The following is a 16,551-nucleotide window of genomic DNA, read 5'->3' on the forward strand; positions in this document are numbered from 1 at the left end:
GGCCAGCGCACTGCCCAAGGCACCTTGGATACTGTGCATGCTCACACCTTCACGCCCGTGTGCGCGCTCACACCTTTACGCCCCGTGTGCGCGCTCACGCCTTTACGCCCGTGCGCGTGCCCTTCTCTGCCGGGAACCCCTCCTCCCACTTCACCTTTAACTGGTTCTTGCCTCCTGGCCGAGCGCCCCTCCTGGGGAGGCCTTCCCGGACCCCTGCACCTGCCCCCCAGCACCTGTCGGCTTCCTGTAGCGGAGCTCTGCCCGCCCCCCACCTTCTCCCGAAGGTGACAGCGCGCGTTTAGAAATGAACAAGGACCCGAGAGAGTGTCACGTCCCAGCAGCCCCCGTTTGAATAATTTAATGGTGGCCCCCCGCCCCGCCTTTCTTTAAGGTTAAGTCCAGCTTCCAGCTTCACGTTTGTGAGGGTCCTGAGCGGGCGAGGGGGTGGGGTGTGGGGGTCCTGGGCAGGTTCCCACCCCCCTGCCCAACAGGGAACCTGGCAGCCAGCAAGGGCGGGGCGGGGGAGGAGGCCAGGTCCCGCCCCCACGAGCCGCCATGGCCGCAGGGCCTCGGCTCCAGCTCCTAGTCGCTTCTCCTTTTTCCCCCTAAACTCCGATCCCTGGAGTTTTAAGCGCCACCAGCGATTTTCTCAGAAACCCAGGCGGCCCCCCGCCCTGCCTGGCTCCCTCGGGGAAGACGGCTTGTGTGCCTCCCCGTCCCCCCGGCCCGGCCTTTGTTGCACAAACTGCCCGGGAGCCATGATCGCTTCCCGCGAAAGGAAAGGCCGGCGGGCGGCCTCCGCCTCCGCCTGGCTGCGTCCCAGGCCCGCGGAGGAGAAAGTGCGCCCGGCGCGATCCCGTGATCTCGGGGCGCGGTAACCGCCACCGACACCAGGCTCCCGGCCGCAGCCGCGGGGCGCCGTGAGGGGCCTCCGGACGCCCCGACGCCCTGGGCCAGGGGCGGCTCCCGTCGGGTCCGAGCTGGGCCCCCCCAACCCCCACCCCGGTCGTCCCTCCAATCCCACCCAGCGCTCAGCCGCCCTCCCCCTCCCTCCGCCCCCCCAGCCTCCCCCCTCCCCGGGCCCCCGCGATGCACCCCGTGGCCCCCCCACGCGCCCCCCTCCACCCCTCCGCCGCGCGCGCAGGGGAAGGGGCGGGGCTTAGGCGCGGGCGGGCGGCGGGATTGGCCAGCGTGGGCGGGCGCGGCGCCCGCTATAAAAGGCCGCGGGCCCGGGCCTGCGCCACAGTCTCCGCGGAGAGCGGCCGAGGTTTCCTGCTTCAACAGTGCTTGGACGGAACCCGCCGCCGCCGCCGCCGCCGCCGCCGCCGCCGCCGCCTCCTCCGCCTTCTCCGCCTCCTCGCAGCGCCCCGGACCCCCGACCACCCAAGGCCCCCGCCTCCGCTCCAGCGCCGCGCCGCCGCCTCTCCGCCGCCGCCGCCATGTCCACCGCGCCCGCCTCGCAGGTGCGCCAGAACTACCACCAGGACTCGGAGGCCGCCATCAACCGCCAGATCAACCTGGAGCTGTACGCGTCCTACGTCTACCTGTCCATGGTGAGCCGGCTCCCCGGGGGCGGAGGGGGCTGCTGGGCTGGGTCCCCCCCGCCCCGCGCCCTTCGGGAACATGGAGGCCGCGCAGGGCCGCTGAGGCGCTCCTTGCGCAGAAACCCCGGGCGCCTCGCCCTTCCCGGCCGCCTCCCGGGGCGCCGCTGTGTGTCCGGGAGCCTGGTTTCCGGGGAGCGCAGGGCAGCGCCCGCACTCGGGAAGGGGGTTCTGCAAGTCCATCCCTCCCGGCGTCCGATCACGTGACCGCGGTGCCCTCTGCTCGCCGGGCTAACGGGCCGAGAGGCCCCCCCCCAGGCTGCGCCGGAGCCTTCTGGGTAATGGTGTCGAATAGCAACCTCGGGGCTGGCGGGAGCGGCTTATCTTCGTGGGCGCCCCCTCCCGAGCAGCTGTCTCCACCCCCGGCTCTGCTTATCTCGGGGCCCCACTGGCGTGGGGGCGAGTCTCAGCCGTCTCCCGTGTGGGGGACCCCAGGTTGCCTTCTGGTGCTGCCTGGGCCCTTCATTTCCTTACCCTTTGGGGTCTAGGAATCGTAGCCCCCTAATGGGACGCTCGGTTCTTGGATAAAATCCACCAGCAGTTACTGGGCGAGACGTTTTCCGGTTGGAGGCGGGGCGGCGGGCGGGAGGTGGGGCTGGAGTTGTCCTGCGGTTGTGCCCGGCCATGGCCGCGTCCCCGTCCCCCTGGCCAGCAGGCCTGGGTTTCTGTTCGGAGCTCCTAACACAGCGAGTGTCTCAACACCGCCTCCCACCCACCTACCCGCTGCTCGTGGGTTAATTTTAGAAATCCCTCTGCCAGGCGCCGCTGTTAACATGTCCCGGGAGGAGGGGGCGCAGGCACCTGCAGGGAAACCCGACACCCGCGGGAGAACTTGGCCGCGCATTTCGTCCTGGAGGCAGTGCCTCAGGCTCCTCGCCGACCTCCCATTTCAGAGGCAGACCCGGCTCCCCTTTTCCCTTTGGGGAGAAACCGATGACTGTTGGGTTCAGTCCAGGAGCGCGGCCTGCCCCTCACTAACCCGCTCATGTCCACCCGCAGTCTTACTACTTTGACCGCGACGATGTGGCTTTGAAGAACTTTGCCAAATACTTTCTTCACCAATCGCACGAGGAGAGGGAGCACGCAGAGAAGCTGATGAAGCTGCAGAACCAGCGGGGCGGCCGCATCTTCCTCCAGGACATCAAGGTGAGCAGCGCGGCCCGGGTCAGAAACCATGGGACGCCAGCAGTTGCCCTTTTATTTTCATTTTTTAGTTTAAATATGTTTGTATTGATCTTAGAGGGGAAGGGAGAGGGTTGGAAACTTAGAGGTTCCTTTCACCGAAAGGTTTGCCTTCCAAATTGTCATGGTGCGCTCGGTAAGACTGGGTGCCTCGCCCTAACTCCCTCTCCTTCAGAAACCAGACCGCGACGACTGGGAGAACGGGCTGAACGCAATGGAGTGTGCGCTGCACTTGGAAAAAAGTGTGAATCAGTCACTGCTGGACTTGCACAAACTGGCCACTGAGAAAAATGACCCTCATGTGAGTATTGGCCCCTGCGAGTGAATGGGGGAGGAGCCGTCCTGATGGCTGGGCGTTGACCGTGTTCTTCCCGTTCTGTGTTTGCAGTTGTGCGACTTCATTGAGACGCACTACCTGAATGAGCAGGTGAAGTCCATCAAAGAGCTGGGCGACCACGTCACCAACCTGCGCAGGTTGGGGGCCCCTGAAGCGGGGATGGCCGAGTACCTCTTTGACAAGCACACCCTGGGGGACGGCGACGAGAGCTAAGCCTTGGCTGCTTCCCGTGGCCTCGGGGAGACTTCCTGGTCCCCCAAGCAGTACTGCATGTTGGCGCTACCTTTACCTTTTCTATAACTTGTACCAAATCATCCACTCATGTCTGTCATTTGTACCGTTCCTTCCAATAAAGTAATTTGGTACCCAGCTGTTGTCTGAGTTCCTGGGATCGGCTGCAGTATATCAGACCTAGGCCACCTTTGCTAAATGCGTTGATGCCGGGTTCACACTAATTAAAATGAAACGCCCAACAGGACTTGTGTTTATGAAAACCCTTAGTTTATTCATCCTCAGTTACGTGAAACCCCTAAGTTCATGGAAGATACCAAGGCTTGGGGTGTGGAATTCAGACAGGACTCTGGGACTCCCGATTCTGAATTACATGTTTCTAGTGGCTCATTCTAGCTTTCATTTATGTACAAAAGGCACTTAAAGGCTTAGGGAGTCCTGAAGCTAATGATTATCGTTATCCACTGAGCTGACCATGTAATTCAGGCTGTCGGGAGCATCCGTGTGGACAGCTGTCTGTGACTGGGTCAGTGTCCCGTGGTGTGTACACGGGTGGGACCAGGCAGGTGCTGCTGCCCCTGGGGAGACGGGCTAGGAACGTGCTTCATCCCTGTTGGAAATTTGAGAAAGTTCACATGAATGTGGAAGGTACCTTCATTCCAATACGACGTTAGCTGCAGCGGGAGAGCAAAGGTTGAGGCATCGTAGATATTAGAAATGACTAGTGCCGGTTCTGCAGAGCCGTTATATCATTTCCCAAGTCAGCCACAGTGATCTTCAGGTTTCTGTCTAGCCCTGGAAGCAAGACAGATGGTGGCCCTTTTAAGATCTCACAGCTGTGTATTCTGACCACAGAAGGAACTTCTTGAGAATCTAGAAATAGGAAGTTAAAACTTCCCTCCCACATGATGGGGGTGGGGTGAGACATGTATAACAGGGTGAGTCTAAGGATGGAATAAAGGGGGCACGGGGGTTGTGACAGCTTGGATTGACCCCAGGAAGCAGGAAGAGCACATTTGAAGTTATGTCTCGCTGAGGCGCCCAAAGCAGTGAGACGCCCTCGAGGGACCTGCGTGCCCTCAGCCATCCAGAGCCGTGGCAGCCTTGACCAGAGCTTCAGGCCAGTGGTGGTCTTGGGGGACCGCTCATACACCACCTCAGTCTGGGCAGGGAGTTGGATTCTTGGGCTACCGCTAGAGCCCCCCGTGCTGCCCCATGGGATTTAGTGTCTCCCACGCTGTTGAAAGTGAGGATAACATCTCCCATCGAAGCCTGGCCTGGTAGCCCCTCCTGGCATTCCCATGTCGCAGGGACTCCTTCCTGGTGACGCCAGGCTCTTGGGTGAAGTGAACAAAAGCCCCCAACACTTTCCTAGGGCCCCGGCCGGGGTGGCCAAGTGTGTGCCGCAAGCCAGGGGTGGGCCCAGGTCCAGCCGCTCTGCAGTGATGGAGCCGTGAGGAAAACCTGGAGCAAGGGGAGCTGGGGTGGGGCTGGTTGGGGTAGAGCACAGACCTGCTTTCCAAGGCCCAGAAGGGGTCGTGGTCTGTGAGTGTCATGTATGTGTATGTGATTCTCGGAGACGACTCTCGGACATGTCCTCTTGCTGTGACACAGTTCCGGGGGCTCCATCGAGGCCCCTGCACACTCTGGGAGCAGCTCCAAGCTCTCCTGGCCCCTCGAGTCACAGGCTGCGGCCTCTGGTCTTTGACAGTGTTGTCGACACCGGGGAGATGGGGTGGGTGGGGGGGGCGGGGAGGTGCTGAGGGTCCTGGTGGGAACACCGTGGGGGTGGAGCTGAGCGGCATCGGGGGGCACTGTGGTAGCCCGACCTCCCATACAGCGCCTCGGACTTAAAGGCCTCCTCCCCCCTCATCTTCCAGGCCTCGCTGTCTTGCGGGTCCCCGGGGCGCTTCCTTCTTGGGCAGCAGTAGCTTGGTCTTCGAGCTCGTCCTGCCGGGGTGGTGGTGGGACTACAGCCCCTGGCTGGGCTGGAACTCCGTCTCTTCCTTGTGCAGACTGGGGAGAAGCGAGAGACCGAGGGTTGAGTCGGGGGGACAAAGGGACCAAACCCGACCTGATTTCTCCCTCAGCCCCTCTTTTCCCTCCCCCTGGCCCCAGGTCAAGGACACAGTCTTCCTCACCATGCCGACTCGCCTCTCCTGATCCATCCTGTGCCTCCTGAGTCGTCCTCCCGGCCCAGCTCACCCAGCTGCTCTGTGGTCCCTTTTGCCTGTGTTAACACGCAGGCTCCTCGCCTGGCATTTGTGGTTCCGCCTGGGAGCAGCGTCGCCAAGGAGAGGAGTCGCCCTCGCCCTGTCCAAACCTCCCCAGGCTGCAGGCCCAGCTGCAGGCCCCTCCCTCCAGGGGGCACAGTGACCTCCTCCGTCCTGTCCCTTCCCCGGCATCCGGGACCTGCGCTGTGTATCCAGTGTCACTGAAGTGTGTGTCCCTGGGAGCCAGGCCTATGCATTACTTTCTGCTCCTCCCCCTCCATCTCCACAGCCTTCGGCTGCTGAGCACAGATCGGGTCGAGCTCGAAGGCCACCTCCAGAAATGTTTCAATTGACCACCTTTCCAAGCCTTGTTCACGCCACTAGGAGACCCCAGCTAATTCTAGTTTCAGCCGAATAGGATATTGTGTTCTTAAAAGAGCAGGAAGAGAGCAGCTTAACACTGTGGGAGGAAACCTTGATAGACACGCACCGGAGTCCTCTTCACGCTCACCCTCGAGAGAGAGAGAGCTGTCTGGGCGCCCCTCAGCCCACGGAGGCCCAGCGGCAGCTCCAAAGGGATTCTGCACCCAACAGGGAAATGGCACCCCTGTGGGCGGCCCGAGGCCTTTCCTCTGTAGCACAAAGTCTACCCAGAAGGTCCTTGTGAGGACCCAGCCTCCTGCTGGGGCATGCCTGCCCCCGCCCCCGTTTCAGGGACACCCCATCCCACCACCACCGCTCCAAATGCTCCGGCTTATCAGAAAATAGTTCCGGACCCGCGTCAGGAGCCCGGCCCTGACACCCCAACAGTATCATTGACCACTGACTGCCCTCGAGTAAGTCCCTTCTCTCTCTCGGCCTCAGGGTCCCTCTCTGGACACAGGGGGCTTAGACGAGGTACCCAAGAGCCCTGAAGCAGGACAGGAAAGAGGGGAGGGTGGGAGGTGAACCAGACATACCCGGCCCACACGTGCCGCCTGCTAGCCGTGTGACCGGGGGCTCGGCAACTTAACCTCGCTGAACCTGGAATTAGCCACCTGAAAACTGGCGCTAACACAGCGAGGCTATGGGGAAGAAACAGCAGTTACTGTATATAAAGGGCTTAGTACAGTGCCTGGTACTTAGCGAGCACCCGGTGTGCGTTAGCTGGGCGGTCTGTGCCCAGGCAGGCCCACGCACTTGGGTTTTCTCTCCTCCGAGGTGGTTCCCTGGCACCGCCCACCTGATATTGAAGGTGGAGCCAGAAAAGGAGGGTTGGCGAGACTGGGCAGAAGCGGCCGTGCAGGGGGGGCTGTGGCTCCGGGACGTCCCAGTACAGGCCCCGCTCCACTGGGGCAGGTCCTGGTGCCTCTCGTCCACGGCCAGCAGGGACACCTGGCCATCGGGGACAGAAGCAGAAGTCCCACAGGAAGATCAGCCAAGCAAGACCATGAACTTGCCAGGTGACCGGGAGAGGCCACTTCCGTGTCTCTGGGCCTCAGTTTCCCTACTTGCGAAATGGAGAGACTGACCCCACCTGAGGCCGCAAAAATTGGGGTGAGAATCCTGGGAGGGGAGAGGAGGCCATTCAGTGTCAGGCCTCTCTACAGAATTTCAGGGTCCCCGTCCCTGGGTCCCGTTTGGGGAAAGCTCATAGGACGGGCTCCCTCCCTTCCCCCATACCTGCAAGCTCCTGTCCACAATCCAATTGGTCTCAAAGTCTTCGTCATCTCCACACGGGTTGGTGAGCTGCTCTGCCACCTTCGGGGGCAGATGAGGCTCTGGGAATCCCCCTTGCAGCCTTGCTCCCCGCTCTTAACCCTCAGCTCCTGGCATTCCCACCCCCTGCCCTCTCCCAGGACCCCCTCCGTCCTGACCACTGTCTCCAAAGCCACTGTGTACAGGCTCCCGCCACCCACACAGGGCGGTCCTCACACACACGGGCCCTTTCCGACTGCCCTGAGCCAGGCAGGTATAATCTATTCATTTGTTCAGTTACTCATTCAATTTTACAACGTGTATTTATTCACGGCTTTCAGATGCAACAGACATATATGCTGTGGCTGCGCTGAATTAAAGGCTCGGCCAGGCGGGCAGCCTCGCCAAGCCCTGCAGTGGTGGCGAGTGCAGTGCGCTAAGGCAGGCAGGTCAAACTCGGGGCCCACAACGAATGTTTTTGCGGCCCAGCCAATATCCGGTATGTAAGAAACGTTTCAATAAAAAGTCCGTAACTTAACTTTTACAATATCCTGTCATACATCATTATCAATAACCAACTACAACGTTCGCTAATGACTGATGACTATCATCGTGTTGCGTTCATTGCCCTTACGCGCCTTACAACGCCGGCGCACCATTTCTCTCCACTAATACCAGCAGCGAATATTTCAGCAGCCGATGGCCACCTCATTAGTCTTGGACTGACTTGTTTGGTGTGCGCAACAGGAAATATTTTGCTTTTGGAGAACAAGAAAAATAGGTTTATTTGCATGACGCTTATTAATTTATGCAGTTGTTCAGTGTCTGGTAAGTGAATGTTTAAGAAAAAATATTAATTCTTATTAAAATGTTCTATTATTTTATGCTAACGATGACTCACTTATTTCAGCCCTTTGTATTCAGCATGTCTCTATCGAAATAAACCTACGTTTCTATGAAAATGGAAGCTTTTGTTTTTTGTTTTTTTTTTTGCGGCCACATACACTTAAACCTTGTTTATTTGGCCCGTGTTAGCCTTTGAGTCTGACACGCTTGCACTAAGGCGTCAAGGGATATCCTGCAAGCTGCAGGGCACCACAGGAGAACTTCAAGCAGCAAAATGGTGTGATGGGGTCTGGCCGGTGTGGCTCAGTGGTTGAGTATCGACCTATGAACCAGGAGTTCACCATTTGCTTCCCGGTCAGGGCACATGCCTGGGTTTGGGGCTTGGTCCCCAGTACGGGGTGTGCAGGAGGCAGCCCATCAATCATTGATTTAAAATATATATATATATATTTAATACTTTATTGATTTTTTACAGAGAGGAAGGGAGAGGGATAGAGAGTTAGAAACATCAATGAGAGAGAAGCATCCATCAGCTGCCTCCTGCACACCCCCTACTGGCCATGTGCCTGCAACCAAGGTACATGCCCTTGACCCGAATCAAACCTGGGATCCTTCAGTCCCCAGGCCGACACTCTATCCAGTGAGCCAAACCGACCAGGGCAGGATGGCGTTTCTTTAGAATCCCGTCACCTCAGTCAGAGCCAGAGTTCTGCAGCCCCGTGAGGAGTCTGAGTGGCTGTGAGGGCTGTGACTGGCGGAGCCGGGGGTTAGCAGGTTGGTTCTGAGCGAGGGAAGGAGAAAGGGCCCAGGGCTGTGTGTGGGCCCCGCCTGGGCAGATGTCCGTGGGCACGCTGTGGCCTCCCGGCCAGCCCACGCGGGGTGGGTGCGAGCGCTCAGGTCCCCAGGGGCAGCTGGTTAATATCTCGGCCCCTGGATCCACACATTTCAATGCATCAGCCCCAGGCAGGGCTCTCCTGCGCCACAGGAAGTGATGCGAGCCAGGACATGTTCCTCTTGAACGAAGGGCATGCTCAAAACTGCGGGGGCCCTTGGCCTTCAGTGGCCACAAGGACGGCTTCTCGGGATCTTTCTCCAGAATCCGCGGGGGGACCGAGGGGCCGCTGCTCTTCTAAGGAGCCGGTGGCCTTGGGATCACACTTCCAGGAGCCCTGACTCGCGGTCTGACCCGGAGCCTTAACGTAAATCCCTCCCCCTCCCCCTCCCTCTCTGACCCACCCTGCGTGGTAACACGCTGAGACTGCAGGGGACTTCGGTGCGTACCGTTTTGCCTCTATGATTCAATGCTTTTAAAATGATAACGATTTCCCAATGACCTGGTGGTCGTGTTTCCTGTTCCCGGCAAACAATGATGATGGAGTCTCCTCAGATCCGGGCAGCCCTGGAGGAGTACTGGTTGCGCCCCTGCCTCCCGTGCTGTGGGAAACGCTGTCCCACCCGGGAAAGGGGCAGGTTCACTTGGACCTCAGTCTCCTCATCTGGGAAATGGGACAGTAACACCCCCCTCGGCAGCCAGGTGAGAATGCGGGGCATTTCAGTCGACTCTCCAAACCAGTGGTTGTCGTGTCTGGAGCACCCGCAAGCCCGGGGGCCTCTGCCCCACCCCTCGGCTCCATCCGTCTGCAAGGGGTCCTGGGGCTGGTGGGGCGAGTCTAGTGGACAGTCTGGGCCGAGGGCCACTGCTGCAAGGAATTCTTCCCTCCCTCGTATGCCCTCTTCCCCTACCGACGTGTAACACTCGAGAGAGAGCTTTCCGTTTAGCCGGTGATTGACAAAGATGTATATTAAGTTGAAACGTGTGCCTGGCACCGCGCCTGGCACAGAAGGAATACATGAATACATGTCGCCTTTGTGGCCACAGGGTTTTGCCGTCCCCCCAGTGGCCGCTGGGGGGCGCCCGTGACCAGTGGCTCTGGCTGGGCCTGGAAGCTGGGTCTGCTGCTTGGAATCTAGGTGGACCCTGGAGCTGGCACTGGGTCCTTCATCTCCTTGACCCTGACCAGCAGCTACGGAGCCACGAGAGGAGCTGGGAGACAATAGAGTCCTCCCTCCCTTCCCCCTGAACTGCGGTTCCTTCACAATATCCCCAAGTCCCACCAGGACCAGCCGGCTGAGCTGCCCCGGCTTCCTCCCCGGCCCCCCCAGATGGCCCAGGACGGCGGTTCTCAACCTGTGGGTCACGACCCCTTTGGCGGTCGAACGACCCTTTCACAGGGGTCGCCTAAGACCATCCTGCATCTCAGATATTTACATGACGATTCATAACAGTAGCAACATGACAGGAAGTAGCAACGAATTTTATGGTTGGGTCACAACATGAGGAACTGTATTTAAAGGGCCAGAAGGTTGAGAACCACTGCCCCAGGGTATCCCCACAAACACCCGCGAGCGCTAGGTGCGCCTGGCACCATCCCAGGCATGGGTCTTGGCATCTCCCACTGGGTCTTGGCCGCGAACTTTCCCCGGCCAGGCAGGGGCAGCTCCGCACACAGAAAACCCACAGGTGCCGAACCGGTTTGGCTCAGTGGATAGAGCGTCGGCCTGTGGACTCAAGGGTCCCGGGTTCGATTCCGGTCAAGGGCATGTACCTTGGCTGCGGGCACATCCCCACTGGGGGGCGTGCAAGAGGCAGCTGATCGATCTCTCTCATCGATGTTTCTGGCTTTCTATCCCTCTCCCTTCTTCTCTGTGGAAAATCAATAAAATATATTAAAAAAAAAGAAAAAAAGAAAACCCACAGGCAGCACTGAGCCGGGTGGAAGAGCATTACGTATCAGGGAGCAGCCGGTGAGAAGCGGGTGAGCCGGGGGTCAGCCCGGCATGATCCACCTCACGGAAGGGGATGCTGAAGTTCACGGCCTGCCTTGTCCAGGTCACACGGCCATGAAGGGCCGGGTCGGGCCTGGAATGTGGGTTTTCTGTTTTGAATGCTGGGCCTCTCCATTACCCACCATCGCCTCACAGTGAGGCTGGTTTCGGAGCCCCACGTGCAGGGGAGCGGTCCCCGTCGGGGTTGGGGGAGGGATGAGGGATGCCCCGGAGAGGCCTGGACTCCAGCAGGGCCCGTGCTCTCGAGTCCCCTGGCATAGCGCCATCTCCGGGGGCAGGCAGAGCAGAGCTGGGCCCGTGGGTGGAGGTTCCGAGGGCAGAATGCGATGGCCTTCTCCCCTAGGATCACCATGGCAACAGGAGCATCACAGAGGGTCTGTCACTGTGCCTTTCCAAGGCCTGCCTCAGCCGGGCAGGAGGACGGGGGACCCGCTTGGCTGAGGGCAGTGGGCAGGGGGCCGGGGGTGGGCCAGCCAGGCCCGGATGCTGCCTCCAGGCTCTACATAGGGCACCTGCCAGCCCACATCCCTCTCTTGAGCCAAACACAGAACAAACAGGGCAGAAGCCAAGGAAGACCAGGAGGGGCACAGCTGGACGGGGAGGGGAGGGGTCCGCCAGCCTGAGGCCCGGAAGCAAGACCGACACCTCTGCCCTCAGCCCTGCAGGGCGCCAGAGGCTCAACAGTCCAAGAGATGGACACATAAGCTGTGGCCCCTGCAGAAGGACCAGGGACCGGAAGAGGCAGGGGGAGCTGGGACACGCCTGCCCGGGCCCGGCTGCACCACGCCCGGCCCTATCCATGCCAGCGGAGTAGCATGGAATAGCCAGAGCCGGGCTCCGGGTAAGGGCGTTCCCCACCCTGAGGACGCTGAGCTCCGAGCCACCCTGTCCCCATGGACTCTGCCCCCTGAGGCCCGCCAGGTGAGGCACAGGCCCTGCACATCCCCTCCCCTCCACCCCTCCAGCGGGAACTGGGGCCGGTGGGCAGGTGAGGAGGAGGAGGAGGAGGAGGGGAAGCATCCTGGGTCAGGCTTCTGGGTGTGAGGAGACCTGGAAGCTGTCCCACATTCACTACAAGCCGTGGCCTCGGGTTTCCTAATCTGTCGAATGGGCATGTCAAGGGTTTGCCGGCTCCGGGAGGATGTCCATGGCTTCTCACCCAGCTGCTCACTTTGCAGACAAAGAAACTCAGGCCTAGAGAGAGACGGCGGCTCGCCTCGAGTCCCCAAGACTCCACTCGGAGCTGGGAGGGGAGGAGGTCGCTGGCCGAGTCAGAGCAGGGTGTCTCTTTACTGTTCCAGAATGTTCCTGTGGTTTTAGTTCCACCAGCACGTGCCAAATCAGCTGTGCTCAGCGCTGCGGTGGGCCTTTCTCCCCCCTGCTGCCTCCTGCACGCCCCCCGCGGGGATCAACCCCCAAACCTGGGCCTATGCCCTGACTGGGAATCAAACCATGACCTCTTGGTTCCTGGGTCGACACTCAACCACTGAGCCACACCAGCCGGGCAAAAGTTTTAATTTTGACGAAGTCCAGTCTATCGAATTTTTTTCTTCTGTTGCTTGTGTTTTGGTGTCATATCTAAGAAACGATTCCCAAATCCAAGCTCACGGATTCTTCTTAAAACCTTTATGGCTTTAGCTCTTACTTTTAGGTCTGACCTACTTTGAGTTGAATTTTCTGTATGGTGTGAGGTGCTGGTCCAACTCCATTCCTCCATGTACAGAGACCCAGCTGTCCGGCACCATTTGTGGAAAAGACTGTTCCTCACCCATTGAACGGAGTTAGCGCTTCCGTTGGAAATGGATGGGCAGTCGCTGTGGGGTTTACCGGTGTTTCTGGACGCTCAGTTCTGTTCCGTTGCCCTGTGTGTCTGTCTTCACGTCCTCATTGCTCGATTCAGTTTGCTAAGGTTGCATTTAGAACTTTCGCATCTAGAATTAGGGATACTGGCTTATACTTTTCCATTCTCATACATCCTTCTTGTTGAGTTTCTCTTTTAAATTTTTGATTTGATCAAAGTAATGCCGTGTATATAATTTCAAAAGCCGACGGTCACAAAGGGGTTTATAATGAAACACGGCAGTTTCCCCGCTCGGCCACGCCCTCCCCTCCAGCCCCTTCAGGCTGTGCCTCCTGGGGTTAACCATCCTCATTGTCTCTAAGCAAAGGAGTATAGGGACCACCTTTTATTAATCTATTGTTTTCCTATTTGGTAGAGGAAGTTTTTGCTATCTGATACCACTGTGGGTTAAAACAATAAGGACTAAGGAAATATTTGACCTTCACATTTTTATGCCGACTCAAATGCTACCCATGGCTGAGCACTTTAGATTAAAAGATAAGATTATATTTTACTAGAGGCCTGGTGCATGAAATTCTTGCACCTGGAGGGGGTCCCTCAGCCCAGTCTGCACCCTCTCACAGTCTGGGAGCCCTGGGGGGATGTCCCCAGGGGGGGAGCAGCCTAAGCCGTCAGTCAGACATCTTTAGCACTGCCTCGGAGGCGGGAGAGGCTCCTGCCACCGCCACTGTGCTCGCCAGCCATGAGCCCGGCTTCTGGCTGAGTGGCACTCCCCCTGTGGGAGCACACTGACCACCAGAGGGCGGCTCCTGCATTAAGCGTCTGCCCCCGGTGGTCAGTGCGTGTCATAGCAACTGGTTGACCAGTTGACCGTCTTCCCCCTGGTGGTCAGTGTATGTCATAGCAAGTGGTTGAGCAGCCTTAGCATATCATTAGGATATTATGCTTTGATTGGTTGAATGGATGACTGGACAACCAGACACTTAGCATATTGGACTTTTATTATATAGGATACTTTTGGCTTTCCCCAAAATTAGTAATTGTCTTGTTTTTGGATTTGTTTGTGTGTTTGTTGTACCTACTTACTGTTGGTTCTTCCCACACCTTCCAGTACCTTCAGTCCCATCAGTGACTCCATCAGCGCCAACGGCTGTCCGTGGAGGCGTCACTTCCAATGACCATCGTGCTTCTCTAACGGGCTGGCTGCTCCCTGGGCTGCCCCCCACCTTCGTCCCGGGATTGTGCTCTTGTCCTGGGAATAGTCTTTCTCACTGTCCTGGGTCGGGTTCCTTGTTCTCCTGGACCCTCTGTCTTTCTCTCTATGGTCTACTCCTCGGTTTGGTTGAACACACCCTGTGAGAGGGCATGTGTTCCACGTGGCGGTGCGGCGGCAGCAGGGCTGGTAATGACTACGCTCAGCAAACCGACGTCTCCGTGGTCTCTCTTTCCATGTGGACTAATCCTCATCTGTGCCTGCGCAGGAACCCAAGATGCGCCTTCGAGGTCATCCTGAGGGTGCCCTTTCCTTTCGTCCCGTGGGGGGTGGCTTTGCTGGCTCCTGACCTAGGGATTTCTTCCTTTGCTTGCTCCTCGTTTTGCTGGAGTGCCGCCTTCAGCAGTCCCTGAGCAAGAGGACGCTGAGACTGCGTTTTCTGAGACCTGCACCTACGCTTGAACCGTAGTGTGGGCGGCAGCGAGGTCCAGGTTGGAAAGAATTTTCCTTCAGAATTCCGACGGTGGCGGCGTCTGGCTTCCGGGGGCTGCCGAGAAGCCCAAACCTGTTCCGATTCCAGATCCTTGGCTGTGAAGGACGCTCAGCTTGTGAGACCCCCCTCTTTGTCCCCAGTTTCTTAAAATTGTTCCCGGCTGTATCTCAGTATTTTCATGGACACGTGGGCCTTTTCAATGTGAAGACCCACACCCTTCTGTTCGGGGAAATGATCTTGAATTTGACGCTTTATTGTCTCCAATTTCTCCTGTTCTCTTTCTGGGATCCTTGTTTTTCAGATATTAAACCTCCTAAACGTGTCCTCTAATATTCTAATTCTTTATTTTTCACTTCCTTTGTTTTGTTTGTTTTGGGAGCTAGTCCCTCCATTTTTTTTTCTTCCAGCCCTTCAGAGTTTTTACTTCTGTCGTCGTGTTTCCTGAAAAATATTAATTCCCAAGAGTTCTTTTTGTTCTCTGAATATTTACTTGTTTAGAATCCTGTCCTTCTCTCGACAGCGTCTCTGTTTCTTGCGAGTTGCTTTCCTTCTGCTTACTGGGTTTCTTTCGTTTCTGTCATGTCAGAGGTTCTCCTTCGTCGTCTAGGAGTTTTCGTTCGTCTGCTCATCACTAAGAATGGGAGCTTCACATTCATGGGAAACTTTGAGCATGTTGCCTTAGCAAGCATGTCAAACTCGTGGCCAGCGGGCCACATGCCTCATTTATTTAAATAAACAAGACATGTGGCCCATTGGTGGCGAGTTTGACATGCTTGCACGGTGCTTTAGGGGGCATTTCCTGGGCTACTCTTGAGGTCTTTAGTTCTCTCTTCTTGGCCACAGTCCCCAGGAAAGGCTCTTCCAAGCGGCTGCCCGAGGGGTGAGGTCTGGCTGCCACCGCTCTGGTGCCGCGTGAGGAGGAGGGTCGGGGTGTGCAGTGCGCATGCAATCACTTCATGCCCTTCATCGGTCACCGGCTCACAGGCTCTCTGCTTTACCAGCTCAGAGACCAAATTTCCAGTCTCATGCTAGACTTGGAAAGAAGGCGTTGCCCGGAGGCACGGAGCAGGGGAGGAAATGTAGGCATTTAATTGCTTCTCGACGGCTTTGATGGAGAGCCCCGGGTTTCAGCCCACCCCGCTGACGCTGGAGGCCTCTGTGGCTGTCCGTTACTGATGTTTTGTTCCCTTCATACGTTCATAATTGAGAGGATCTGTTGGTACCTCACATAATTATTCCCAGTTTTCCCTGTGGCTCTAATGATTTTCACTTTAGGCTAGTGATTTTTTTAGGCTATTTTATTAGGCACATATTAATTTAGAATGGTTGCTTCTTTCTGGTGAAGTTAGCTTTTATTTTGCTTGACATTATTACTGCATAGTGGCCACCTCTACCCTTAAAAATGACTTTTGTCTTGAAGTTCAGTAAGGAATACAGGCCCACTACCCTTCTTCTGGACTGTACACGTTTCTCGAGCGTCACTTTTCTATATCCTTACACTGAGGTGTGCCGGGTGCATGTGTTTTGAAGCCATGCTCGCCATTGTAAGTGGACAATTTAGTGGCATTAAGCACATTTCCCTTGCTGTGCAGCCATAACCATAACCATCATCCATCTCCAGAACGTTTTTCATCTTCCCAAACTGAAGCTATTAAACAAATATCACCTCCCTCCATGCTTTCCCCCCTCTATTCTTGGATTTTACAGACCTTATCAGTCTATGCTCTATATCTCTTTCGAACTTCTTTTTCATATTTTCCTTGTGTGTGACTCTGTGCTGCTTTCTGATGAATTCCTTAGACGTGTCTTCCAGGACTCTAATTCTCTCTGCAGCTGTGTCTAGTCTGTTTTGTTGTTGTTCATCCTCACCGGAGGATATTTCTCCATTGATTTTTAGAGAGAGTGGAAGGGAGGGGGAGAGACAGAGAGAGAGAGAAACATCGATGTGTGAGAGACACATCAATTGGTTGCCTCCCACTTGCACCCAACCAGGGCCCGAGATTGAGCCTGCAACCAAGGTTTGCGCCCTTGACTGAATTGAACCTGGGACCCTTCAGTCCACAGGCTAATGCTCTATCCACTGAGCAAAACCAGCTAGGGCATGTCTAGT

The 16,551-nt window shown here is 57.2% G+C and overlaps 2 protein-coding genes across 2 annotated transcripts; one reads left to right on the top strand and one right to left on the bottom strand.

Annotated features, from left to right (window-relative positions):
- The first annotated feature begins 1,241 nt into the window (after positions 1-1,241).
- On the top strand, positions 1,242-3,489 carry FTH1 (ferritin heavy chain 1). Its single transcript, XM_070427199.1, has 4 exons — positions 1,242-1,553; positions 2,601-2,747; positions 2,959-3,084; positions 3,172-3,489. Exons 1-4 carry the CDS (start codon positions 1,440-1,442, stop codon positions 3,331-3,333), a joined length of 549 nt encoding a protein of 182 aa, XP_070283300.1. The 5' UTR covers positions 1,242-1,439; the 3' UTR covers positions 3,334-3,489.
- Positions 3,490-4,072: 583 nt separating this feature from the next.
- Positions 4,073-11,200, bottom strand: BEST1 (bestrophin 1). Its single transcript, XM_070426274.1, is given in 10 exon segments — positions 4,073-4,146; positions 4,944-5,018; positions 5,021-5,155; positions 5,158-5,252; positions 5,254-5,367; positions 6,787-6,845; positions 6,847-6,899; positions 6,902-6,938; positions 7,227-7,304; positions 11,057-11,200. Coding segments are annotated over 10 exon segments (864 nt in total).
- Positions 11,201-16,551: the final 5,351 nt, after the last annotated feature.

This window comes from Myotis yumanensis, unplaced genomic scaffold (assembly GCF_028538775.1).
Source record: "Myotis yumanensis isolate MYYU_CA2020_CCGP unplaced genomic scaffold, mMyoYum1.0.hap1 SCAF_10, whole genome shotgun sequence".
In the NCBI taxonomy this organism is placed as follows: Eukaryota; Metazoa; Chordata; class Mammalia; order Chiroptera; family Vespertilionidae; genus Myotis; species Myotis yumanensis.

Coding starts and splice junctions, on each gene's coding strand:
- FTH1 (XM_070427199.1), top strand. CDS start 1,440: ATGTCCACCGCGCCCGCCTCGCAGGTGCGCCAGAACTACCACCAGGAC. Junction 2,748..2,958: donor TCTTCCTCCAGGACATCAAG/GTGAGCAGCGCG, acceptor CCTCTCCTTCAG/AAACCAGACCGCGACGACTG. Junction 3,085..3,171: donor CTGAGAAAAATGACCCTCAT/GTGAGTATTGGC, acceptor CTGTGTTTGCAG/TTGTGCGACTTCATTGAGAC.